Here is a 27,619-nt window from a genome sequence, read left to right as displayed (position 1 = left end):
GACCAACATTTTCTTTAATCAGGCAGTTTATTAACCTTTCACCCTGGGAAAACAGTCAATCCAAAATAAACACAACAAGCACTAACAAGCTATTTTTTGCACTCTTTTTAAAGAATCAATAAGCTGTACATTTCAGTTGCTCTTCTAACCTTTGTAATGAGATCTGAGTGGCGGATAATAGCTCGTATGAAGAAGCGGTAGTCTGTGACTTCAGCACCCTCCTGCACACGAGCAGCACCGAGGTAGAGGTGCATCTTGTGGTTGGCACACGGAACGGCCGTCAGGTCAAAGTTTCTCATCCGGTTGAGCTCCAGCTGAAATGCTAACGCTGGCTCCAGATTACGGTAAATACGATCCTCCTGGAACTAAAGAGAGGCACAGATTGGAGGGGTCATCATCTCTGGAGGCTGCAGCATATCTAATCTTGATATGATTATCAATTCTATGATCATCGGATTTTGTAAAGTTCTATTAAGAAAAACTTACCCCATCTCTAGCTCTGAAAGTGAAGAACTTGGGAAATTCTCTCTGTTTAAATGATATATCACAATAATAATATCAGATCCCTTTTTTCATTTTAATTATGAATCTGCCTGTCTGTATAATTTGTATATGACACAGTGGGCCAAATGAAAATGTAATTGATTGTTGTTGAATTACCTTCTGTGCAACCAAAAATGTGATTCTCCTGATTCCATACTCAAAGAGCACAGCTTTCTGTAAAAAAAAAATAATAATAAAAACATTTTCAGTTTTCTAAACAAAAAACTGAAACAAATATCTCACATCCATGTGTTCAGAAGCTAGCTGACCTTTGACTGTGCAAAGGCAGTGAAGGCTGTAACCAAAGCATCGTCATCTTCTGTATCCGCTGTTTTTATGGACACATTAATGATGTGGATTGGGTTCTCCCTCGTATTCTTTAGGGGATGGAAGAGAAATTGGTGAAATGAATTTAAGCTTTTTTTGATAAGCCAGTGAGCCCACACACCCTCCACGCTCACCTTGAAGTTCTCCTCCTCATAGAGACTGGAGCAGGACTCTGAGAACGGAGCACTCTCCAAGAGTGGTTCTGCAAAGCTGAAGAGAACTTCATCAACATTCCTGCCAAAGAAACACATCAACATGCAATAACTTGTTTTAACTTTGATCTACATATCTTTACCATCAATAAATAGGAGCGAAAGGAAATGTATCATGAAGTTAAAAGTGACCTTTTAAAGTCATCAAAACACTGGAAAGCTACCATGGCGCCCATTCGCTGGCAGGGTGGAGACAAAGCTCCCTCCATAAAGAGGTCACTGCTCTGTCGCCTCATTTTAAACTGGCCTGATCCACTCACTGGCACAGGAACCCTGATAATGAGACACACAGACGATGACAGCAAGATGGGGCCACTGAATGATCACATGGAGAGAGGTTTGCTTTGGCAAAAGATACTTAACAGCCAAAAGTACACATATTCATTCAGAGAGCAATTAAAGCAAGTCTGGATGTTCTTCTCTATTTAATATAAAGCAACCAAGTATGACCACCCTCATGTCCAATTATGATTACAGTTGATGGGTACATTTCATGTACTGAATTGAAAGGGATTATGAATTGTTATAAAGCACAATTGTTTCTATATCTGATTGAGAGTCCCAAATCAAGAATTAAAATCTGATGCTGGAGAATACAGGCTCCCCATTTGGTAGCAGGCAATGAAATCTCAGACTTGAAGTTTTTAAGAGGAACATGGAATAAATCAAAGATGTAACCTCTCAAAAAGCTCAGGTCTGATTTACAAGTTGATAGAAGCAACAAAGCTCAGCTATAAAGTGAATTAAGAAGGACTTGTTAGAAGAGTCCTTAAGCAAATGTTTCGGCTTACACAGGACAGAGGGGAAACAACACAACGCATTCGACATGCATAGCTCTGACACATACACACGGTTGGGTGGTTCGGATGGTTGGGAGGAGCTGTACTCTACCTGTTCAGAGTAGGGCTGCTCCCTCTGAAATAAGATGATTGACAGGTGAATATCAGCAGTGGATGATCAAACTGCACTTCTACCTCAAGGCATTATGATTAGATTAAAGCACTTTACGACACGCTACGCACATTCACATTAATGTTCAGTGAGTAAAACCATTCTTCATTCAAAGCTAGCCATAAGCAGTTACAGCAGCAATTTAGAGGCCGCTCTCCACCTGTACTACTTAGGTACAGGGTAATTGGTTTATCATTTATCTTCATTGATCCATCAGGCTAATGTTATAGAGAAGAAGTCTAGTGAAGGGTGAGAGACACTTGCAGAGTGTTTTGTATGGCCTGGATTTCTTTATAAATAGCCACAAAGTGAGGTATTTTTCTATGAAAAGGATGTTTATTTGGTTTAATGAAATCTTGCTTGATCAGTGGAAGCACCCTCTGCCAGCGTATATATGTGTCTAATGCTGGACATGGCTTTGATTCACCAGTGACTCAATAATTAGGCAACGACGCTCTACCCATCTGTGACTGAAGAGCCTTTGCAGTGTAGTCCAGTGAACGAAACTTGTTACCTGTTTGGGTGTGACGACGGCAGCATAAACTGGAAGTCTACAGCACACGTTCCATCCTGCAGCTGGTGATGCTGGATGCTGTTTAGCTCATAGGCAATGTAAGCTCTGCGCACATACACCTGAAAGCCAATATGGAGGCACAAGTCATTATCAATTATTAAAAAAACAAATGTATATATAAAAAAAAACTTCTTAGTGTGAATCCACCGAGCATACCTCCAAGGCAGCCATGCAGACAACTTGATTTGAGTGATAGAAGAAATTGGGCAAGACATCAAAAATGGAGGTTTCAGAGAGAATTAGTTTCTGTGCCGAAGAAAAAGAAATTTTCATTTCATGTTCCAGCTGCTACAAATTGATAACAACGAAATGTCTCCACAAAAAGCTAACCTTCAAGTTTTCTGGACAAAACTGGTGGCCGTACAAGTCAATGGCTGACAGGAAGATGGACTCCACCTGGTTGTGCCTCAGTTCGTATGATGGTAAATGGGAGGCAATCAAGACCTATGACACATTTACAGATATAATATATTTTAATCAAGTCTATACAGATGGAATAACCTGACTGTAAAAAGACTGCATCATTTCTTGACATTTAAGAAATCACACATTTTAGAAAAGAATATCACTTGAATCCAACTTGAGGTGTCCTCTGTGCCAGATTACCTTAAACACTATATTCAAAACAGACTTCTTAGATGTTACCTGTCTGGCTCTCAGTGCCACCTTTGAGTTCTCCATCTTGCCAAGCTGCGTGAGCTCGTTCAAAATGGCCATCAGCTCATCTGCTAGCATGGAATCCCTTCCACACAGTTGGTCCTACACAGTGTACAAAGTGTCTTTTACTAAAACGTACGTGTTGTTTTAGTATCATTGTTTCATTTATGCTTGCCATTTTTGAGCTTGATGAACTCCTTACAATGAGCATTATGACTAGGACGTTCTTCTTGGAGACCTGGGCATGAGAGAAGATGTACTCCAGCACAGGACTCATGTCAGGTTTGTACTGCTCCCTCAGGTTGATCACACACTTGTCATAGTGAGCTGTGTGCGAGAACAAGAGTAAAAATATGTTACCTATGACAAAGAAACAACAGTTAATATTAAAGAAAGAGCCTCATCTGGAGTTTTCGTATAAAATTTTGTATTTTAACGTCACCTTGCTGAAACTGCATCTCTACTTGCAGGTATCGCTTGAGCAGATCGAGAACCACCGACTTCATATAACCACGAATTCCACTGCGGTACCTGGACCAGACATATTCAATACCACTATTGCTCTATATGTTATGTTTTACTGCTGTACAATCTGTACATGACAAGAAAGAAGAAACTAACCTCTGTACCAGTTGAACGATACTCTGAGTGTTCATGAAGAACACCTCTCGGTCAGCCTTCCTCTGTAGGGTGGCCGCATGGCTGTCTAGAACGTTTGCAATCTGGAAGAAATGAAGGGAAACGCCATCATTTTATCTTGACAACAGTTTTTATTTGTATTAGAAGAACTTGCTCTGTGACACAGACACAACTGCAACCAGCAGTATGTCAACGTGCATCTCTCACCCTTTGGCTAGGGAACTGGCAGAGGACAGAGGTGATGTTGCTCGCGTACTGGGCCATGACTTTACGGATATCTTTCTCCACGCCAGGAGGAATGCGCCCCGCCACACTCGTCATGATCTCCTGGAGTTCCAACAGCGGCAGCGAGGGGTCCCTCAAAGTCTTCATCAGGGTATTCACCCACTGTTTGAGCTGCAGACATGGACGCCCACAGATCATTAATGAAAAGGATGGTATCATTTCAGAATCTTTTCGGGGAGAAAGCTTGCTATGTACCTTGCTGCTAAAGTACGGCTCTTCAAGGCAGTAGCCATCCATGACTTTACCCAAGTTTTCCAGCACACTGTGAAACACCTGGTGAAGTTTTTCCCCGACAACGGGCAGTGGTTGCTGGGGTGGCAGTTTGGCGGTGTTGAGCTCCACCTACGACAGGAAGCAAGAAAAAACAGACACACTAGATAATTTATACAAGTGTATGTATAAATTTTTTTCTCACTGAAAATAGTAGGAAGACTACTTAGTAGTAGGGCTGTAATGGTTCTGAAACAGAGACCAAATTCGCGACACAAAAGTCCACGATCTGTTGTCGCGGATCCGACAGACAGAACTGTTGAGCTCTTATTAAGACAGGGCAACTGTGCCGGCGGCGGCGCCTGGCGGGGGGTGGGCTTGATAGTGGTGTATATTGTAGGCCAGGTGCAACTATACCTGTGCGGCCCGCCCAAGTAAAGTATATGTTGAAAACACTTAAGTTAGTGCAAGCTGTAGGCCTATAGGCTATTTTGTAAATATTACACCTTATAAACCCCTTTTCTTGGTATTAAACAATACCAAGAAACAAAACATCAGGAGACTGTTGGTGAAGGCCAACCAAGAGCTGGCATTGATTTACACAGAGCCATGGAGGTGTCATTTGACTCCATTTGTTCGCTATTAGTAAGTAATTACATCATCTTTTTCTGTGTGAGTGTTTTGTCAGCTGTATAACACAATAGAGAAAGCAATTTTTGCCACGTAAGTTGTGGCATTCCATTCACTTACCCAGTGTATACTGCTGGGGTCATCCAGGTCTATATGTGCCATCACACAGCCAGGCTCCAGAACTGCTCCAGGTCTCTTAACAAAGTGGATAAAGCCTGACTGCTGCACAGTCAGAGTCATTACCATCTTCATCACCTGAAACCGCAGAATAAAAAAATTTTTAAAAGACACAGCGTGCCTCAAAAAAATCAATCTGACAAAAATCTGTCACATTCACCTCAATCTCTGCATATGTATCTCCAGCACAAATGTGACATCCGTCCTCAACCACGTACTGCAGCAGTTTACCAGCAGAGGGAGACCTCAGCACCGTGGGATCTTTCTCCTTCTCAAATACACAAGTCTTGTTGCCCACAGTGATGCGGTAGCTGTGGGGTCATCCAGAAAGAATGTGTAAAACAAACAAACAGATGAATCCAGATGCACAGATTCAAGAGCTCTTACCTGTCCACTTCCTCCTTCATGTAGGTGGTATGGCTGCTGCCATCATAGGACAGTAGGAGGCCACCATCACTCAGCCTGTGGACATCTATCTCAATGTTGGAGTCGTTCATCATGATGACATAAGTTGTTGGGGATTGGCGAGCCACCTGGAGGCAGCAGGAGTGATTATTCATTGATTTACAAAAGCCTAAGAGGTTAAGGCAAACAAGGAACGTGTGAAGGGAATGAAGCAGATACCCTGAGGAAGAACTTGACTCCTTCATATATAAGGTCCACACTGACAGAGTTTAGGAGGCTGGCCGCAGGCAGTACTTGGCCTCTTTAAATGCAGCAGATAATGTTTTTATAAGTCAATTATATACACTAACAACAGTAAGAGTGAGATATTAATAAGAAGGGACCATGTCTACTGACCTTTCCAGTGAATGTAGGTAGTCAGACATGCTCTTTTGGAAGCTCGTATCAGCAACATGCAAAGCCCCACAAACAATACCCAGCATGGTATTTGGTCTCTCCGCCTGTAGGAAGAGCATGAGGCATCATGAAACAAATTCAGCAACCAAGTACCTAGCTGGGTAGTGATTTATAGCATGAGGACTTCAGTCTCTCACCTGCACTTTGTCTGCAATGAGATGATCCAGCCAGCTGGTGTCGATGTCGTTGTTTCTGAAGCTTTCTGTCTCTAGTAACTTAATGAGGTATTCAACCGTGGTCCTGAAGTCGCCTCGAATGGACAGCTCCTTCAAAGCCACCACCATGTTCCTGAAGCACATGGCAAATATGACACTTGAACACATGTACCCTATGAGATTTAGATTGTTCTTTTGTGTTTTCACGTTATATTATTATACTATACTTTCTACAACCTACATTTGCGACTAAATAATTGCATGCATTACAAAAGTATACTGCATAATTGTCTTCAAAGATTATTATTATTGCATTTTCCAAACTGACTTTTTACATCATGGACAGTAACAACATTAGGGCAGATACTCCAGGACTGGCTGTTGTCTCAGAGTTGACACCTGAAAAGCTTTGATTGCTATAGATCAGATATCACACCATCATTAGAACAATTTTAAAAAAGGCTTACGAAATGGCTTCTTCACGGTTCTCACCCCAGGAGAAACAGTGTCCAAACTGGGAGTCCGCAAATTCATGCAGCCCACCAGTTGCCCCCACACTGAAATAGCCCCAGACATTTTTATTGCTACGGAAGTTCAGCTCCTGCACGGTGCCAGAGCTGGGCTTGAACCCCTGTGACAGAGGACGACAAGTCAGAGGTGTACATTGAATGTATGAAACAAACTGTATTTTTTTTGAGCGCAGATGAAATTGCGCTCTACCTCGTCAGGGTTCTCACTGGTGATCCGAGCAGCTATGACGTGCCCTCTTGGACTTGGTACGCAGTCTGGATTCTCAAAGTTAATGATGGTGTCACCCCACGGAGTTTCTCCATAAAGCAAGCGGATGTCCTTAATTCTATGAAGGGGGATGCCCATCGCAATCTATCAAAAGGTGAAACAGTAAGAAGGAAAGGTTGGATCTCTAACTATAAAACCATCTGGAAGAGAATGAGATATATATATACACATACATACACATACACATATATACATATATACACACACACACACACACACACACCACCAACAGATGTTTACCTGAAGCTGGGCAGCAGGCAGGTTTACATCTCCAATCATCTCTGTACAGGGATGTTCCACCTGCAGGCGGGGATTCAGCTCCAGGAAATGGAAACTTCCGTCTTCAGAAAAGAGATATTCCACAGTACCTGCACTGACGTAGCCCACCATCTTGGCCAGTCGCACGGCATACTGGGGCAGAAAGAAGAGACAATCTCAAAGTCTCAACCAGAGTTAATGAGGGTGGAGAAATAAATACATGCAGTGGCGTAAACTTACCCGTTCCATTTGCTCAAATGTTGAGGCAGCAGCTATGGTGGCAGGAGCCTCCTCTATGATCTTCTGGTGTCTTCTTTGGATGGAGCAGTCTCGTCCGAACAGAGAGATGGCATTTCCATACTCATCAGCCAGAATCTGAACCTCGAGATGTCTCGCATGCTGAGCCTGCTGCATGATGAAGATAGGCGAGCCGGGTACCTCTGTCTGAACCTGCATTAAAAACATGGAACATGTTAGCTGTAAGAATGAAACATACTGAACCATATAAAGTGGCTGTAAAATATAATAACACACACCTGTCTAAAAAAACTTGGAAAATCCTCAGAACTTTCTACTTTACGGATACCCTTTCCACCTCCACCCTCTGAGGCCTTGATAACAACCGGATAACCAATTCTCTCAGCTTCCTGCAGAAAAACATAAAAATACAACTTAGTAAAAAGATATTGTATAGATATCATAATGATGACTTTGTTAAATATGCTTACTGCCAGCCCATCATCTACATCCTGAACACAGCCCTTTGCGTACACCTCTGGAGGAACACTGATTACTTTGCCCAGTGTTTGGTCCTCCTCTGCCCAGTCCATTCTCAGACCTGGAGCATGACGACACACAAGGATTGAACATTAAAACCCTGTATTCACTCTCTACAGGTACACAAATATGAACTTTAAAATCATACTACACCGCAGGGTCTACAGTATACATTGTGCTACTATATTATGAGAACTGAGACAGGGCTGGAGGTAAAGCATCACCTGAGCCACTCCATGGTAGTGTGGGAATGTCGGCACTCTGAGCCACAATGGAAGAAGCCACCTTATCCCCGAGAGCCCACATTGCCTTACTGGACGGCCCTAAGAGAAACACAGTCACTTAACAATGAGATCTGACACAGGTACGAATAAATCAAATAAAAATAATGTGAACGTTCTGTGGTTTCAAACTGGATTTTACCTAAGAATGATATTCCTGCTTTGTTCAACAGCTCTGGCAGTTTGGGATTTTCTGAGGCATGACCCCAACCAGCCCACACAGCCTGTTAATAGTGATACACACGCACATTTAGACGTTTATCAGTTTTATTTTATTAACAGGTAGACAAGGTCAAAGAGGAAAAGGTTTAATCCAGAGGTCAAAGGCCAGAAAGAACACAGTTGTTTAGATAAATGATGAAGAGCACCTGCACTGGGATTCTTTTAGCAATGTCCACTATCAGCTCTACATTGGCGTAGTTGTTGTTGTTGGTCCCACCGGGTACAGGCACATAATGATCTGCCATTTTAATGTATTCTATAAGAGAAAGGAGAAACATATAACAATTTATTCAGTATAGGCTTTCAGTCAATCACTTTCTATGGCACTTTGGTCAAACAGCTGTGACTAGGGCACAGTTTCTAGTGTTTTTCTCACTGCTTAGTGATAACAGTTAGGTAATAAAAAATGATATGCATCAAGTTTACAATGACCTGCATTGGCTTTTAAGTCTTCAGGAGTTACCATGACCACAAAGCGGATGGTCCTTTCATTGCGAAACATTTCGTAAGACCAGCGACGGATAGAACGCATACATTTGACGGCGGCTATCCCGTTATTAGCTATCAGCACCTGTAACAGAAACAGAAACCACTTGTGTCACCTTAAGAAAAGACAGAAATTGCCAAAACCTGCAATGTCATTATGCAATGAAAAATAGAGATTCAAAAACACAGGAAGAATCTTTCATTCTTACTTTTTCGATGATACGGTTGCCACCAAATCGGGTGACAAACTCTGCAGGAGAGGCCACAGTGAAGTCCCTCTGCAGATCCATCTTTCTGTGCTCACGTCCTTTTTTCACCAAGTGAAGACCAGACATGCTAGGCCTGCAGGAGAAAGCTCGTGGTTAGCTGCCTTGGTAATAAACAGCTACATAACAGTGTCAACAGCATTGAAAATAACCAAAGTCAAAGTTCAGTCTCTCTCCTCAATAGGCAAAGAGAGACTGTGGACCAGCCCATTTATTTCTGACCTTGTCTTCAAATATCCACTTAACCGCTACAAGTGCAAACTCAACAAACTATTAGCGCACACATAATTTCTGTAGCTATCACTTTTTTATCGGATTTTCACCACAACAGAGACAATAAAAAAGGTGAATGTGCCGTCAGCATGATGCATTGGTAAAAAAGCCTTTTGCACCTGTTGCCTAGGTGGGCTGTTTTCAACAGTCAGGCCACAGTAGTAGTAAGAACTAATAAAACATAACATATAACATAAATATATAAACATATTGGTCTAAATGTCTGACCGTAATTTACACTGTGAAGTCTACACTATTATCAGATTTAATTTGAGATTATTTTTCGTCACATGGCAATGACTGGAAGTGACCTACAGCCTTCCTGTTTACTGAATATAGTTATCTGTTTTCAGCAGATAACTATATTCATGAAGTACTATTAGGTTATTTCTAAAGAGCAGTCAGTGGTATAATAATAATTCAGGGTCCGAGAGCAATGAGATGTGCTACTTTAATGCCTGGCTGTCAAAGTCAGTGTAATCATCTAATCGCATAAAAAAAAAGATTATATATATAAAATCATAAAACAATAAAAACAGTTGGCACTTTTAATTTTAGAATCACAAGCTCCATTTATGTAAAGTGGATCACCTCATCTGGTTTATGTTAGATTACAGATTCTTCAAAGATTAAAAACTGTAGTTAAGTTATTATAAGCAAAAGTAGTAGAACTGAACTTTACTGACGTGGTAATTTTATTGTTTGAAATCCCTTATAATATAAATATATTACAACACGCAGAATACAATATAAATTTGGAATGCTGTTAACATTACGACAACAGAAGCAGAGTAACCTTTCCACTTTTTGCAATGTGAATAAATACTGCAGTACATTTAGATAATTTCACATACCATGATAATCAGCTGGCTCATACCTTGTTCATTCCAAAGTCTTGTTGCAATTGCACCACGAGCCAAATTCTGTGCAATGTTAACATATCACTGAGAAATCAATGATCTAAATTGTGAAGTGAACTGATATGGACTTTAAACTTTAACTCCTGTATTGTACTGTTCACTCAGGAAATACAGATAGCACTCTGTTACAGAGCAAGTTTTTGATAACCTGTTCCAGCTCGATGTGCACACTCTGCTTTTTCCAGTACGTGGGGCGTAACGGCATGGTTTCATTTAACCAGACACATACTTTATGGAACAAACAATGAGGATCTATTTATAAACATTAGGGACTAGGAGGAGTATAACTTGTGCTAAAACACGTTAGCTTATTACTCTACAGGGTACACACTGTCGGAGTGTTGCTTTTTTTTTTTTTTTATTTCCTCAGATTTACGTGTGCCAAGACCAGCTCTGTACAGTTACATAACAGTATGGCCACACGAGTGATCCTTCCTGCTCACAAACATGTCTGCAGAAGTTGCAACAGTATCCATTTCTTTCAGACAAAGTAATTATGCATGTCTTCATTGTTTCAGCTGCTGTAACATAAATCATGGCATAATTGTCCACTGCAGCAAAAGTATCAAATTATAAAGAACAGTATCCAACTTTTAACTTGCACTTACCTTCGGAGATATGGGAACAAGCCGTTTCCCTCCATTGAACAGCCTACTTTACTGCCCTAGTTGCATTAAAAGTGAAGCTAGACCATTAAAATCTAAGACCAAAACAAAGACCTCTTCAAAATGCTTCCTCTCAGGCGCTTTATCCCTCCCTCTCCCCTCCCCTCCCACATCTGCAGCCAAATAATTTACAGATCCACTGTGACAGACCAGACTTCTCCTTGTAAATATACACAGAGGTAGGACCAATACCAGGACACAAGTGTTCATTCTGCTTCATTTATAAAACAAAGCAACTAGAATCCAGGCCAAATATGTAGCAAATGTTTTTGGACATGAAAAGAAACAATCATCCACACAAACACAAATAGATTTATTTTCCATTCAACATGTTTTAAACGTGCATCTTCTCTGGTTGCAAAAGTATGCCTCTGAACTGCAGGAAGATGCTTCTAAAGTTGAGATTCAGGAGAGGAAAATCTCTTACCTTTCTAGCCTTCATGATGCTTCCCACAAGTCCTGCCAGCACACACAGCTTTATGCATCTGGATAAGTCAATCCAACTACGCATACCAAGTTGAACATGTAGCTGCCAAACACCACCTCTGACCCACGATCATATATTACCATTGCTGGGTATAAAAATAACTCTTTACCATGCAAACTGTTAAAAAAAAGGATTTAAAAGTGTTTTTGTTTGCCGCTGTTGTGACCTAGAGTCAGACCACAGTTTTCAAAGTCACTGGCTCAGGCTCTTGTTCCAATAATAGAGCCGGGGTGTTTGGCATGCGACAATACTACAGGTCAACTCCATGCAGTCAGGTGATAACACGCAGCGCGTGGAGACAGGGTGAGCGTAACGGCACGTCACCAATGTGGCCACGTTTGATCCACAAATGTTTGAGTAAACACATCTTCTGCCAGACCTAAAAAACTACCCAGTTCATGTTGGTCCCTCAGACTAATAATTGCTGTGATCAAGATACGTGCCAGAGTTACAATTTCCACACAATTTAATTAGAAACAAGGTCTTACTTGATGCCTGAGGATCTGAACTCTGGCAATGCAGAGGACACCTGCTGAGGAGAAGATCTGGAGGTAGATGTCGGTAGCTGAGATGTGCCACTTGGAGGTTTGATGACCAGAAGTTCCTCGTCTGAAGAGTTATCCTCCGATGCTCCGAGAATGAACTTGAGGCGTTCCCTCACCTCGGGCCCTGAGCTGAGCATTGGCACTTTGGTTTTGGCAGATTTCTGGGTAGTCGGTAGCAATGATGGTTCTTCTTCTTTGACCTTAGAAGACGCCTGCTGAGCCTTGGTGTCCACTGTTTTGACATCAAGACCCGCAGAGGCACTGTTATCCTCATTGCGGGTTGAGGTAGAAGAAACTGTTGACAGGGAATGTTCACCTGGATGATGGGATTGAGTAGACATGTCCTCCTCAGCTGCAGGCGGACCACAGCTAGGCGGACATTCCTCTCCTTTCACGGGCATCACTGCTGTCTTGGTATTAATCCTCCATAGTAGCAATAATATCCATAGGATTAATCCCAAAACTGCAAATGGGAACATTCACAGACATTCTCCTGAGACTGCAACAAGAACAAAGTGGACATTATAAATCATTCAAGAGATGACAGTAACATCTACACATCACAAGTGAGTCAACTTCATAAGATCATCGTGGGATATTTCTTTAACCCCACACGAGAATAGCTTTAGTGCCATTAAAATTGTGTATTGATTTGTTGATAAATCTAATAAATATTATTATTATTATTATTATTATTATTATATACTTTGTCCGCCACAGAGCACTGAAAAGTTTATTTTTCAACTGTAAAATGTCTTACATATTTTGTCAAAATGTTTGTTTACACATTAACATTACATGTATAAAGAAAATGACTATCAATATACAATTTACCAGATTAAACTCTCAAATATCAATATTGGCCTCGGGATTGCAGCATCAGTTGGGCTGAGATTAAGTGACTTTTTGTCCTTGGTCAAAATGAAATGAAGAAAACTTTATGCTATCTAGCATTGCTGTCTGTGCACTATTCCTGTCTGAAGACATTTCTCTCGAGGTGATGAGAGGTCAGGAGCCCTCTCAGGACAGAGGCATGCTGGGTAATTTGAGAAACAATAAGTGGGTTAGGTTCAACTTCAAAAGACAGAGAGAAAAACTGGTAGAAAGGCTTTCTATCATATAGCTGAACCCTAAGAGAAAAAAGATAAATATACTGATAAATGTAATTTCTGTTAAGCAAACCAATTAAAATCATATGACGTCATATGCAGACTCTTCTTGACACTGAGTCCTCTAAACCAATAAATCAAGATATTTATGCAGTTTACTATGCCAGCAGGGCCTGGCAGGCTACATGTGTCCGGTAAACAGCCCATCAGCGACAGCTGACGAGAGCCATGTGTGACTGCTTCATATGGGCTAAAGGTCAACACTGAGGGAATGAAAGGTGAGGAGGAGGAGGAACAAACACACACACACAGCTTTCATGAGCTTCTTAAAAGCACCAAAATAATAATAAAATAAAGAAAACAATGAAGCATATAGTGATATGTAATCCATGTGAAACAAAAATCGATTCCTCCTGTCAGCCAAAGTCTGTATTTCAAATTAAAATGAAGTAAATATTATGTGCAAGATGTGAAAGAGGCATTCGATACAGAGACAATGAGGCATTTGTCCTCTGGAATTTGTCAGAAACAAAAAAACTTTTCAGATGAAGCAAAACATTTAAGAGGATTTCTGTGTAAGATTGCTTTTCCCATTTTTTCATTTCATGTGTCCTATTTTTAAAGCACTTTACAAAGTTTCTTTTAGAAGCTCTTAGTATTTCCAGACAATTTACATTTAAAGTTAGTTATTCCACTAAAACTAAGTGTGTGCTTAAGCATGTTAACTTTCTCTATGCTGACCTCAGTCCAAGTACAACAAGATGTCACAGAAAGAGTGGCTTAGCAACTGCAAACTGAACTAAACATAAGTCAATGTTACTGTTGTTTTTTCACAAAACTATTCACTCAAAACTAACCAACATACGTTCAAATTAGGCACACAACCTGCCAGCGAGATATGGTTTGAATGGTTAAAACGAGCTTAAAAGCCGTGTTAAATTGTATAAACATGTCATTTCCACTCACCAACACAGATAACGGACATCCCTGCTCAGTTGTCGTTGCCTTTGCTGCGCGTGCTAACGAGCTAGCGACCAAACCGCTGCTTATTTTTCACAACTCACACACAGTTATGTTGAATTAAACTCACTTCTGCAATGTCTATTTATTTATCTCCACCGAGACCTCAAACTGTCAGAGTTTACCGCGCTGCTCGCAATGGTTTTGTTTTAATAGTTTTCAAGACAGCGACAGCAGCAGCTGGAAGTGTCAAACCGCCTCCTCCGACAGATAGTAAACATGGTGGGGGGGGGCAAGCTCCTCCCAGGAAGGAGGAAATCCTCTGAAGATCGTGTCGTCTTTATTAGTACAAAAGTATGAACAATGCAACATACAGGGATACATACAACACATAAAAGGTACAAAGGTACATAGCTAGGGGGGACTACAAAAATAAGAGACAAATATAAAGAACGAAAAATGACAAGAATGTCATAGAAAGACCTCCAAACGTGTACAGATATTAAGTACCTTCAGAGCCTTTTAGTTGGAAGAGAAACAATTTGTTCTAAAATAAAGTTCAATTTCCTTCTTAAAGAATATAAATAGGGTTTTTTGGCTATAAATTTGCATTTAAGAACATTCTGCCAGAACAAGCTGAAACCTGGATATACACTCACCTAAAGGCTTATTAGGAACACCTGTTCAATTTCTCATTAATGCAATTATCTAATCAACCAATCACATGGCAGTTGCTTCAATGCATTTAGGGGTGTGGTCCTGGTCAAGACAATCTCCTGAACTCCAAACTGAATGTCAGAATGGGAAAGAAAGGTGATTTAAGCAATTTTGAGCGTGGCATGGTTGTTGGTGCCAGACGGGCCGGTCTGAGTATTTCACAATCTGCTCAGTTACTGGGATTTTCACGCACAACCATTTCTAGGGTTTACAAAGAATGGTGTGAAAAGAGAAAAACATCCAGTATGCGGCAGTCCTGTAGGCGAAAATGCCTTGTTGATGCTAGAGGTCAGAGGAGAATGGGCCGACTGATTCAAGCTGATAGAAGAGCAACTTTGACTGAGATAACCACTCGTTACAACCGAGGTATGCAGCAAAGCATTTGTGAAGCCACAACACGCACGACCTTGAGGCGGATGGGCTACAACAGCAGAAGACCCCACTGGGTACCACTCATCTCCACTACAAATGGGCTACAATTTGCAAGAGCTCACCAAAATTGGACAGTTGAAGACTGGAAAAATGTTGCCTGGTCTGATGAGTCTCGATTTCTGTTGAGACATTCAGATGGTAGAGTCAGAATTTGGCATAAACAGAATGAGAACATGGATCCATCATGCCTTGTTACCACTGTGCAGGCTGGTGGTGGTGGTGTAATGGTGTGGGGGATGTTTTCTTGGCACACTTTAGGCCCCTTAGTGCCAATTGGGCATCGTTTAAATGCCACGGCCTACCTGAGCATTGTTTCTGTCCATCCCTTTATGGCCACCATGTACCCATCCTCTGATGGCTACTTCCAGCTGGATAATGCACCATGTCACAAAGCTCCAATCAGTTCAAATTGGTTTCTTGAACATGACAATGAGTTCACTGTACTAAAATGGCCCCCACAGTCACCAGATCTCAACCCAATAGAGCATCTTTGGGATGTGGTGGAACGGGAGCTTCGTGCCCTGGATGTGCATCCCACAAATCTCCATCAACTGCAAGATGCTATCCTATCAGTATGGGCCAACATTTCTAAAGAATGCTTTCAGCACCTTGTTGAATCAATGCCACGTAGAATTAAGGCAGTTCTGAAGGCGAAAGGGGGTCAAACACAGTATTAGTATGGTGTTCCTAATAATCCTTTAGGTGAGTGTATATAGTCATTAATAAATGTACATGGGTGTTTCTGCATCTATGGTCACTTTTGACCTCCCAAATAAAATAAAAAAATCAACCTCTATGAATTTTAATTTAAACTTTAAGAGTCCGTAAAACATATAAACAAGTACACAAAAATGCATTGTGTCATTAATATTTTAATGGCTTTTTATGGTTTTCATCACTTTTTCTTAAAAAATGTCCTTACTGCAACATTACAGCAACATTTATTTTCTAGATTTTCCTTTTTTAAATTCAAATAAAAAATGTAATTATTAAATTACTGCAATTCTAATGTGTTAATCATCTCTACTTAAGTGATTTTGAATTGTTTTTGCTAATAAAATCATAATAATAATTCAAATAAAGCAATGATGCGGTAATGACATATTGTGTCGGTAAGGACACAATTTTAATGGTAAATGTTACCTCCTGTTATCTTCAGATTTACTAAAATCTTTTATCTTTGGGGTCATTTTGACCTCCAGAAAATGAATTTCACAGAATATGAACTGCATATTATTTTTCCCACAGCCCACCAGAGAGTGTGAGTGCACCTAGCTTTGCATTTTGACTTGTACAATCCTGCTAAAATGAGCAGCCCAATGTAGGCATACAAGTAGGTCTCCATACCCATACACAGGCCTCCTTTCTATGTTTGTCATCTCATAACTTTTCATTTTTGGAAGAAACGTGCTGGTGGTTGAAAAACTACAAGAGGGTCAACACTAAGGGTCTCATCCTCATCAAAAGAGGATGCTTCACAATCAGGGTCCTCAAAGACCTGTGACAAAACCTCATTAAAAACCTTTGCTTACAGGTCCAAGAGAAATGGTTTAGAAGATTGCTTTGCAAGTGTTATGTGTGGTCATTCCCTATGTTGTGAACTATTAGCGTTCTCACAGAAACCTTAGTCCCCTCTCCCACCGTGAGGAAAATATTAAAGTTCTCTGGAATTATATTTTCCCCTCCCTCATGTCGCGTGAAATATCAGTGGTTCTTGCTCTACTACAGGTATGGTCATGGTAGGGTGGGACCCTAAAGCATTGACCTCAATATAATCCAGAACAACCACAACAAATGTGTGTAAAATGTATACTTTTTACAGCTAAAACTTGGTCTCATCTATCGTTGCAAAAATGACATGTTTGTGTTACATATACAATCGCCTTAATAATTATTTGCCTTGAATATGTCTCTACCCCAACACAAGGTCTTTACGTTAGGTGTAAAGGTCTTTACACCTAAAGCTGCTGCGGTAAAGACATGTTGCGGTAATGACATTTTTGCTAATATTGCAAATAAATAGCAGTTAGGAATGTCTGCTTCATTAGCTTTGACTCTAATGATCTAATATACATGAATTCAACAGTAATATTAATTAATTTTTTTTAATGTAGTTCAAAATACACAATTAATAAGCTGTATTGTAAGCACACACAATAAATACTTCAGAAGAGAAGATTATCTTTACATAGTTTTTCTTGATCTTGAGGGTCACCTAGTGTGGGTGGCCCCGCCTGTCATCCATGTGCTCACTTACTAACTTCTGTTTCCCCAGAAACTAGATTTGTTTTGCTTTGAAAAAAAACCTTTACTATGGCATTCGTTCAGTGTTGCGGTAAGGACTCAGAAGTGTGGAACAGGTGATTTTACGTTAAAAAAGGATATAAATCATGAGTTAACAAACTTTCAGATTTTCAACTTGTTGTAAATTAACATTTATATCTAACAATTTAATTTGAAATAACGTCATATTTTAATTGAATTACCTTGTTCTGTGTATCTCAACATTGAGACCACAGTTGTGGGACATGAAGAAAAGTTTGGGCCCATAAAATGCTTCATAAATGTTATTAAATCACATTATTTTGTGATTATGTTATGGTAAATATTTATGGGGCAACATCCAAATGTTTCTCCAGCACAGATCATTGACAAACTGGCTCCAATAATACATGACATATGGAATAGAAACTATATCTTGTTGGAACAAGGCACGAATAGCTCTGTTATTATGTGGACGGGAAGAGGAGCAGACCTTACCTACTGAAGGTCAGGTCTATGAACATTCCTGAACAATAGTACACCTGAAGGAATGGCATCCAGAACCAGAGCAAGGTCTGTGGGTGTTACAGGGATCCCATATAGATGTAAAAATTACTGATAAGTAAGAAGAAAACCCTCCTCTTTTACAAGCTGACTTACCAGTAAAATGTTATTCCTGAATCAATATTCCAAGAGGAGGGACATGTTTTTATACAGAATGTCAGGATCGTTCCAGATGTGCAGAGAGAAATTATGTTAATTGTATGTAAATTAAGGCCCATGACAAAAAAGGCCTGCCAGTGAAAAGCAGAGAGCTTAACAGATACTTTGTCAATATCATAATTACAAACCAACATAAAGTTAAGGCCGCCAAACATAGAGAATACATGACTGGGAATCAAGTTAATCCAATTAATCTTAAAGGTCTTATTTAACATAGAAAAGTCCAGAAAATTTAGCCCACCATACTCATAGATATTCATAATAACACTCCTCTTAATATAATGACTATGGTTTTTCCACAAAAAATTAAATAGCATCTGGGCCCGTATTTATCAAACTTCTCAGAATTACTCATAAGAACACTGCTAAGAACTGACTTGAGTAAAAAAATTCTTGGCTCAAAGCTGTGCTTAAAAGTTAGTTATCAAGCATCATAATCCTACTTTGAGTGAAGTGTTGGACTAAATCTTAAGTGTCAGTCTTAGTGCTGATTTACGCCACTGCTGTGTCGCAACCAGGATTTTGGATGACGACGTAGGCAAGGACCAATCACTCAATAGATTTCCTTATTTAAGAATATTCTCAGATAAATTCACATTGAATGGTGAAATACCTAAGAGGAGTTTATATTCAACACACGTTTAACAATAAAGCATTTTAGATATTACATTATGATATAGGCCTACACATTAATAAATGAAAGATAAAGTTTAGCTTTATATGAGCGCCATCAAATGCGCCTACTGCTCCTGTGAAGCCGGCTATTTGCATGAACTGTGTTTGCTTCTGTCTGATTACGGGTGGTGTTGTTGGGAAGTCGATGAAACGCGTGACACTGTGTGGAGCTGTAAGTGTTAAAATAAGGCATGCTGATTAGAAATTGTGTCCCACTTTCAGCCGGCGCTGCAAAACGTCACCATGTCACATGACATTAAAATCTCGCGGGAGCAAGGTGGCCGAGTACGGCGGCCGCAGTTCCTTTTTCCAGACTGCACCAAGTTTGAACCACACTTTTGTCTGATCAATCATTGATCTCAGTTCACAGTAAGCTCACGCAGGTTGGATGTGTCCGACTTGACGGCGCCGTTTTTATTCCCCGCTCCTGCAGTCACCTGCAGCTCACGTTAGACTATCAAGACGGCGAAAGTCAGCCGCCGTCATCTCAAACGCACCTATTATGTGCTGCAGGGTACGTAATGAAGGCATAGACCGTATAATACTCGACGAAGTCACTCCGCAGATATGAATGGAGAAGAGTGAAGCCAGTTTTGGACCAGTAAAATACTACTACAGGGCTACTTCCTGTTGGCACCAGCGTCTACTGCGCATGATCGTAGAACAACGGCAGAAACACCGTAATTCTGGTAGCTGCGTAGCTGCACCAACAAAAAGTTTCATGGCTCAGTGTGTTCGTCTGACTCGGATCGTCACTGATTAATCAGCCCACCTACGTGTCTCACCTCTGAAACACCAACGCAGAGTCACTGATGGCCGAATAGTTTTTTTAGAGTTTATAATCTAAGCAATACGGTTACATCTCTCATGTGCGACGGGGTGTCACAGGGTTTTGACGTCATTTTAGGCCCTACATGGATCCCTTCATGCAGGCTTTGGTCGGCTTCACAGTCCGATCTCTGGCTTACCCCCTTGAATGAAGGTAGCTCGGCTAACTAGACCCTACGCAGGAGTATAAATGGGCCTAGCTTCTTCTTCTTAGTTAATGGCGGATTGCAGTGCATAGCGCCACCTACTGTACTGGAGTGTGTAACATCATATCACTCAACTACAAACCCCAAAAAGGTGCTCTCAGATATTCTGTTCACCAACCCAGTGTCTTTAAGAAATTTAAATAATGCCTGGTGATTCTTATACCCTTTTCTTCTCCTTCTGTTCCCAATACCCCCATCAGATTCCATTCCCGCCCTGCCTCCTGAAATATCTGTTTTTCCATCTCAAACAATATGCAGTGCAAAATGACATGTTTTAACATTTTCTTTAACCCCACAGGTTTCACACTTTTCACTATTCCTTTTCCCCAATAAAAACAAGGTGCCATTCAGTCCTGTGTGATCTTCTCTCAGTCTTGTCATTATAATTTCCTCCTGCCTGGTCCTTTCGCTATAATTTTTATTATTGACAGACTTTTGTATTTTATAGTGGCTCCTGTCTTCCTTCCACCATTTCTGCCATATTTCAGTACCTTTCTTCTTAATGGTTGCTTTTAATTCTACTTTTCCTAGCAGTATTTGAACTGTTATTTCCTTTTGTAATGCCTCTTTTGCTAGTTTGTCTGCAATCTCATTTCCATTTACTCCCTCATGAGCTGGCACCCAGCAAAACTGAACATCGATCCCTCCCCGATGTAATCTTAATAAGCTGTGAAACATTTCTATCAGTAGGTCTTCTCTGACAGATGTCACTGACTGAATGCTTTTAATAACTGCCAAGGAGTCTGTACATAATATCACCCTATCAGGTCTGACCTCTTCAACCCACTGTAAAGCTATAATGACTGCCACTATTTCTGCACGGATAGCCTATCTGATAATTGTTTTGAGACACACATTCCTGTTTGTTTTTAGATCCATCTGTATAGATTTTTAGATAATTCTGGAAACTGTTTCTCAGATAGCTGCTTGTCCGTATTCCCACTTCCTCTATTCCCCATCCTCTTTTCTTTTCCAGGATACTAAAATCTGTTTTTACGTCTGGATAGAGCCAAGGTTGAATGTTACTGACTGGACTGGGTGTGCTGAAATCTAATGCTTCCATTCCGTATTCCCTGACTCTCTTTTCCCCCGTCCATCCAAACCCATGCCGCCGAAACTTGAAATATTCCCAACAATCCTTTGTTATCTCCTTTGCAGGGTTTTCTTTCCCACTTCCTTTCAATCTCACCCAATATGCTAACGCTAGTTTCTCTCTTCTTAACTCCAGTGGTGTCTCTCCAGCTTCTATGAGTATTGTGTTAATGGGAGTTGTCTTCATGGCTCCAATGCATATCCGTAAGGCTCTGTATTGTAATTTATTGTTTTTGCTGCTGCATCATATACTGAGCAACTATAATCTATTGATGACCTCATGTATGCTCTATATATGTCAATTAGTGACTGTTTATCTGCACCCCAGTCGCATCCCGCCACCGCTCTCTGTAAATTAATAACTTGTTTGCATTTAGTTTCCAATTGCTGTGTGTTTTCCATGTGTACTTAACTATCAAACCACAATCCCAAATACTTGGCTGCTGATATAGTAAAAGCTTTTCTACATGACACTTTCGCTTGTTTGTGAACACCATATAACAGGATTTGCTTGTTGATATTTTAATCCCCACTTGAATGACCACTTCTCTAATTTCCCTATTGCTTTCCTAATGTTCTCTAACACATATGTCTCATTTCTTCCTCTCATCCATATGGCCCCATCATCTGCATATGACGCTGATTAGATGTGTCCATCTTAATCTGAAAATATATCATAATGTTGAATAATATAGGGCTAATTGCGCTCCCCTGGGGAATGCCATTATTTACCTTAAACTCTGTAGAAATTTCTGATCCAACCTTTACTCTAATTTTCCAATCTGTTAAAAAAGTCTAGTATCCAGTTATAAATCCTTCCTTCAAAACCCATTCTATATAGTTTAATAAGTAGTCCTTCCCTCCACATAGTATCATATGCCTTCTCAAGGTCAAAATACACAATTAACATCAGCTCTTTCATTTTCAGTGCCTTTTCTACCCCATCACTTACTCTAACGAGAGCATCTCTTGTGGAGCGCCCTTTCCGAAATCCATTTTGTATATTACTCAGTAGTCCTCTCTGTTCCATTACATGTTATCCTCTCCACTCATTTGCATAAGTGAGATGTCAGAGCTATGGGTCTATAATTACCAGGATTGGTTGGGTCTTTACCAGGTTTGCTAAACGGTTGTATAACTGCACTTTTCCAACTTCTCGGTATTATTCCATCCTTACATATTTTATTGAACAGTCTTAACACTAGCTTAATTGACTCTACTGGCAGCTGTTGGAATATGGCATAACATAACTGGTCTTGTCCTGGGGCTGTATATCCCGTGCCAAGCAGAGCTATGTTGAGTTCTGATATTGTAAAATCCACATCTAAAGTTGTTGTACCATCCTCCCTCTTCAGCTTCACATCCTTATTTTCAGTGCCAGGTCTTTCTGTTGCTTATGAATATCCATAAGGTGATCACCACTCTGCACAGCCGCAAAAGCCCTACCCAACATCTCTGCCTTTTCTTTATCCGACACTACCGCCTTTCCTTCATCTATCAAAGCTGGGATTTTAGTCGCTTTCCTTTTCCCACTCATTCTTTTAAACATAGACCATATGTCCCCTAACTCTACACCTCTACCTATGATGGAACAGAACTCTCTCTTAATTGTCCTATGTGCCACTCCTTTGAAAATCCAAAACACTCTCTTGTGACAAATTCTTCTTTAATGTTTTAAAAGCTTTGTTTCATTCTTTTACAGCTCTGCTACACTCACACCAGGTGACCACTTTCTTCCTGCCCTTTGTTGTTCTTTTTGGAATATTTAAATTTGCTGCATTTATAATGTGTTCTGTTGGTTTGTGCATTCCTCTAAATCACTTTCTAACATATCCTAAATTTTCCCAGTCTGCTTTCTCAAAGCACCATCTGTTAATTGTACTTCCTTCTTGAAAACATACATTTGTGTTGATTATAGTAAGAACTGGAAAATGGTCACTTCCTATGGTAGAATCATTCATAACAAACCATTCGCATGCGTTTACCAAATTGTCTGATACCAGTGTAATATCTAAATATGATGTTCTACCCCTATTCCCATCTATTTGTGTTCCCTGTCCATTATTAATGCAGACCAGTGATCTTTCTTCCATCACTTCTTCAATTATATCCCCATTATTATCTGTGATTGCTGTCCCATTAGCTGTTATGTGCAAGTCCCCACACCATATTTCTTTTTACAGTCCCTGCCATTTCATTAAGTTTGTTAATATCTAAATTTTTGCATGGGTTATAGAAATTAATCAATTTAATATTTCCCTCTTTCCTTGGACTATAGATTTCAACTATTATACATTCTAAATCTTCTGAACTTGGGGATTCCCTGTAGGCCAACCCATCCTTGATAAAGGTGATGCAGCCTCCACCAGTTTGGTTGTTAGGTCTATCATATCTTATAGAGCTAAACCCTGATATCACAAAATCTAGTCTCGTAACCAAGTTTCTTGTACACATATTGCATCTGGAACAATATCTAATTCATGAATGTACTTTTTGAATTCTTGACCATTAGCTATAAGACTTCTTGCGTTCCACTGTAGTATGTGAAGAACCATTATAAGTGTCCTAACCCTCAGTTTGTGTATTTCCATTTTCAGTTACGGTCAACAACTTATGTATTTGATCTGCTTTGATATCTTTCATATCAAGACGTTTTCCTGCTGCTTCTACAATAGCCTTAATTCTGTCACTTTTCTTTTTCAACTGGGATGCAACATTGATGGTGTGTCATATGAAACCCACAAAGTTCACTTTTTTCACTTTCAAAGTATCATCGTCAACTTTACATTTATGCTCGTAACCATTCTGTGTGTGAGCTGGAATCTGGCTTTGTGTCTGATTAACTGGTGTTACGTTTCTTTGGACAATTCCACAGTAGTTTTTGTTATTTGATCCTGTTTCTCTTACTTTCTTTAGAGCTTCTGCATATGATACTTTGTTCAAAACCTTCACCTTTTGGGCTTCTCTGGCTTCTCTTTGCACTTCACATCCACCAAATGCAGCACTATGCTCTCATCCACAGTTACAACATTTAATCTTTGCATCCTTTTCACATTTATTATACCCGTGCTGGCCCCCACATCTAGCACACCTTAGCTTTCCTTTGCACTGCTGAGCTGTGTGCCCCATTCTTTGACATTTATAACATCTGATAGGAGGAGGGATGTATTCTCTCACACTGTAATTCATGTATCTCATGTATTCATGTATGTAATACATTCATTTATATTCATGCATTTGAACTGACTTAGGGAGGGTTCTCTCAAATTGCACAACCACAGATAGTGTGTCTTTTAATGATCCATCTCGTTTGCTTTTTCATGTAGTAGCCTCATTTGCCTCCCTGAATCTCATTTTTAACATCTTCCACTGACATATTCATTATCCTGAGATAACTCCTCTAACCTTTGCCATTGCTCCTGGGATGTGAGCCTTCATCCTTTCCCCTTGCAGTGTGGACATACTCTTTTCTTGTTGTTTGCTGCTTGCATGTATCAGTATTTGTTTATTGTTCAAAAATCTTGCAAATTAAATTTTGCCAATCTCCTTCTCATTTGCCTTGGTAAGTTTAATTGGGTGATAGTGCCCACCATCCTGGTTGAAATAACTTTCCACTTGTTTCCTTGCGCTTTCTCCGTATTCTCAGGCTTCTGTTTCTCACACCGGCTAGCACTCAGTTTCTAGCTATTACTTCCCTCGCCGGTCTCACTATGTTCCGACCTCTTTCTCTCAAGTCCCTTTTCAATCTCACAGATTTGGACATCATCCACTCCATCTCATCCCCATCTGAACTATTTGACATGATGTTACATTCACAGTACAGTTTATGCACATCCGCCAAACAAAAGTTAGAGCCTACTATGTTTTCCGACCACCGTTCGTTCACTCTCTCCACGTAGCTCCAAACCTCCGCGCCAAAACCGACCAACTAGCATTAGCTAAATCACCCAGACATTAACGTTCGGCTGCCCGACTGGCTTCAGCAGCGCGAGTCTAACATTACACCAAGTCTAACATTACATCTTCCATTAGGCTTCCAAATAAATATATCACTAAAATAACACTAACATATTTAAGATAATGTTGTATTTATAATTAATAATAAAAACTGAAAGTCAGCTACAGCCCATTTCTAATGAGATCGTAATGGTCCAGTGCAATCCTTCTCTTTAGCACCCCCAGTGAACATTTGTTTCTCAAAGCTGTGGCAAAATGTACCCGAGGGTATGTAAATGTGGCGCTGCAAAAATGTGGTCAGTGGTTGGTTTAAACATTAATATTTGAATCAATGATCTAAGAAGCTTAGAAGCAGCTAAAGCAGGCGACCCTGCGGGTTTAAGAGGTTTTATACATCCAAAAACTTGACCAGGCGTTAAATTGAGGCAGGCGTTTATTTGTCAAAATGTGTTCCCACACCAGACCAGTAAAGGAGACAGGCGGCTATTTGGGACTCGGCTATTAATTGAAGTTGTACAGTAAATGAACTGTTTGTCTCTGTTTGTTGTTATTCTCTAAATAGATGGTGCACATACTCTTTTTTTCTGCTTTAATAGAGCTATCAGAGGTGCTTCGGACCATGGTGATGAGAGTAGGGCTACAAATGGGCACTACTCTCGGGGTTTTATTCCTGGTGCCTGTGTTTGGCCTGTTTGCTGTTCTCACTGTGTCCATTCTTTTGGTAATGGAGGGTCTGTCTGCATTCCTTCATGCCCTCCGGCTGCACTGGTAAGATAACCACAAAAGTACTTCGATCACTGACAGGGCCAATGTGCTGTGAATTGTTTCAGTGTTTTATATTCATAGCAGCTTTTTGTTTTCTTCCTCAGGGTGGAGTTTCAGAATAAATTCTACAGTGGGACTGGAGTCAAGTTCATCTTAAACGACTCCATGTTCCTTTTGAGAATATCACCCTCATGCAATAATAAATTGTATTTGTTTTGAATTGAGTCTTCCTCCTTTCATTTGTTATTATATCTGGGTTTAAACAAGTTACATGGAAGTTGACACCAAGACATTTCACCCACTTTTAGCACCAAATTCATCAACTTAAATATTGTGCGCAGTAACCCTTTTTAATGTACAATCTGTAATTCTTGGAAAGCGATCTTTGTGCTGCTTTTATTGAGATGTGATTAATATGCACACAAGCAAACCCATTTGACTACATATAAAGGCTTTGGTGCAGTATGCTGGAGAGAGAGATTATATTTTGCAAACTACAATAATTCTTCTACAATAATGGCTAAAATTATTGACAAGTTAGTACTTAACATTAAAAAATTAGACATCAATGTAGACTCTGCTTCTTGCACAATGATTTTAAATTAATAAAAACAACCCACAAAATGAAACTGCTGTGACTGGAATTATTATAGTGGCCTAGTGTGAAACTACATTTGGAATTATAATGAATGTATTAACTATAGGTAATATAATAACAGTACACTAAATAGCCTATACTATAAAATTAACACAATACTTTAATTTAATATTAGAAACTTATCCCTATAATATAAAAAACCATTTTATTGTGCTATTCTATATAACACTAAATACAACTATTAGTTCTAAGTTATATTTTGGAGGAGTTCTATAACATCTTTGGTCCAGCGCTAAAAGGTGACCCACAACGCTTTGTTGAAGTGCTGTACAGAGTGGATAGCTTGGTTTTGCCTATTAAGGAAGTCAACTTTAAACCTTTCAACATTTGTAGGATGAGCAACAGGAAAATGATCATGTCAGACTTCAACAATACCATGCAGGTGAGTTTAAGACATCCAGCGTGCACAAGTTGAAGGTTCTGGACCAACACAACATTGGTAGTCTCAATGTACTTACCAATCTTCTGTGTGCCGTACCTCGGTTATCAAGCTGACTCACTTCTTCTCAGGCTATTGAGGGAGAGGTGGTTGTGCCCTTATAATTTCCATAACCTGTATATAAGAAAGGTTATTTCCCTTATTTTCCAATCCCAATGTTGACAGGTATAATAGCACCGCCTTGCAGTCAACACTCTAGTGGAGTGGATCCGACACTGCGTATCTGTCGGTTTCAATTTCCCGGACGGAACCAAGTCTTTCGACGAGCTTCTCAATCGGGAAGATGGAGAAGAGAAAATTATCCGTTACTTGAACTTTGTCTCAGAGGAAGACTCGCCATCTTGTCTTCTGTTTTTCAAAACTATTAGAGAGGAAGAAATTGAAGTTGAAATTCCAGTCGGTAAGTTAAGTTGGCAGAGGTGTAACTCCAGTTTGTGCCTCTCATTAACGCTATTAGCATAGGGGAGACAGGTGTTGTGCCTAATTCTGCCTGCCTGCCGAGAATTGCATGCACCTCGCGGGTGATAACGGCTGAGAAAAGAGGTGGATGCAAATCTCCGCAGGTAGCCTACAAAATTTGATCTGCCGAATTATGCA

At 40.1% G+C, this 27,619-nt stretch overlaps 1 protein-coding gene and 1 long non-coding RNA gene across 10 annotated transcripts in view; one reads left to right on the top strand and one right to left on the bottom strand.

Annotated features, from left to right (window-relative positions):
- Positions 1-27,126, bottom strand: part of acacb (acetyl-CoA carboxylase beta) — a 33,878-nt gene extending 6,752 nt beyond the window's left edge. For 2 of the 9 annotated variants that reach the window (XM_038704616.1, XM_038704618.1), the window contains exons 1-34: positions 14,275-14,542; positions 12,143-12,698; positions 9,253-9,385; positions 8,990-9,128; positions 8,704-8,813; positions 8,478-8,559; positions 8,279-8,377; positions 8,006-8,115; positions 7,814-7,924; positions 7,518-7,727; positions 7,260-7,430; positions 6,942-7,103; positions 6,689-6,852; positions 6,204-6,354; positions 6,007-6,110; positions 5,830-5,911; positions 5,593-5,738; positions 5,366-5,516; positions 5,149-5,283; positions 4,384-4,530; positions 4,111-4,299; positions 3,886-3,986; positions 3,707-3,795; positions 3,467-3,591; positions 3,253-3,366; positions 2,938-3,051; positions 2,764-2,853; positions 2,548-2,666; positions 1,215-1,355; positions 1,005-1,104; positions 813-920; positions 661-717; positions 487-528; positions 150-365 (exon numbers count right to left, since the gene is read on the bottom strand). In XM_038704616.1, coding sequence (XP_038560544.1) covers positions 150-365; positions 487-528; positions 661-717; positions 813-920; positions 1,005-1,104; positions 1,215-1,355; positions 2,548-2,666; positions 2,764-2,853; positions 2,938-3,051; positions 3,253-3,366; positions 3,467-3,591; positions 3,707-3,795; positions 3,886-3,986; positions 4,111-4,299; positions 4,384-4,530; positions 5,149-5,283; positions 5,366-5,516; positions 5,593-5,738; positions 5,830-5,911; positions 6,007-6,110; positions 6,204-6,354; positions 6,689-6,852; positions 6,942-7,103; positions 7,260-7,430; positions 7,518-7,727; positions 7,814-7,924; positions 8,006-8,115; positions 8,279-8,377; positions 8,478-8,559; positions 8,704-8,813; positions 8,990-9,128; positions 9,253-9,385; positions 12,143-12,678 — 4,548 coding nt within the window. In that variant the 5' untranslated portion in view covers positions 12,679-12,698; positions 14,275-14,542. Of the gene's footprint in view, positions 1-149; positions 366-486; positions 529-660; positions 718-812; positions 921-1,004; positions 1,105-1,214; positions 1,356-1,973; positions 1,998-2,547; positions 2,667-2,763; positions 2,854-2,937; positions 3,052-3,252; positions 3,367-3,466; positions 3,592-3,706; positions 3,796-3,885; positions 3,987-4,110; positions 4,300-4,383; positions 4,531-5,148; positions 5,284-5,365; positions 5,517-5,592; positions 5,739-5,829; positions 5,912-6,006; positions 6,111-6,203; positions 6,355-6,688; positions 6,853-6,941; positions 7,104-7,259; positions 7,431-7,517; positions 7,728-7,813; positions 7,925-8,005; positions 8,116-8,278; positions 8,378-8,477; positions 8,560-8,703; positions 8,814-8,989; positions 9,129-9,252; positions 9,386-10,436; positions 10,552-11,110; positions 11,258-11,594; positions 12,105-12,142; positions 12,699-14,274; positions 14,544-27,041 lie in introns of those variants that run through there. The other 7 variants (XR_005442550.1, XM_038704615.1, XM_038704613.1 and 4 more) reach the window with 7 other exon arrangements.
- Positions 19,344-26,160, top strand: LOC119892402. The gene is made up of 3 exons (XR_005442551.1): positions 19,344-19,591; positions 25,757-25,928; positions 26,030-26,160. It is a non-coding gene; the product is annotated as an uncharacterized LOC119892402 (long non-coding RNA).
- Positions 27,127-27,619: the final 493 nt, after the last annotated feature.

Source organism: Micropterus salmoides, unplaced genomic scaffold (genome assembly GCF_014851395.1).
Source record: "Micropterus salmoides isolate LMB-PRFRI ecotype aquatic unplaced genomic scaffold, ASM1485139v1 Ms_hic_scaffold_7, whole genome shotgun sequence".
In the NCBI taxonomy this organism is placed as follows: Eukaryota; Metazoa; Chordata; class Actinopteri; order Centrarchiformes; family Centrarchidae; genus Micropterus; species Micropterus salmoides.
The sequence above is the reverse complement of the archived record's forward strand: the minus strand, read 5'-3'. Positions and strand labels throughout refer to the sequence as shown.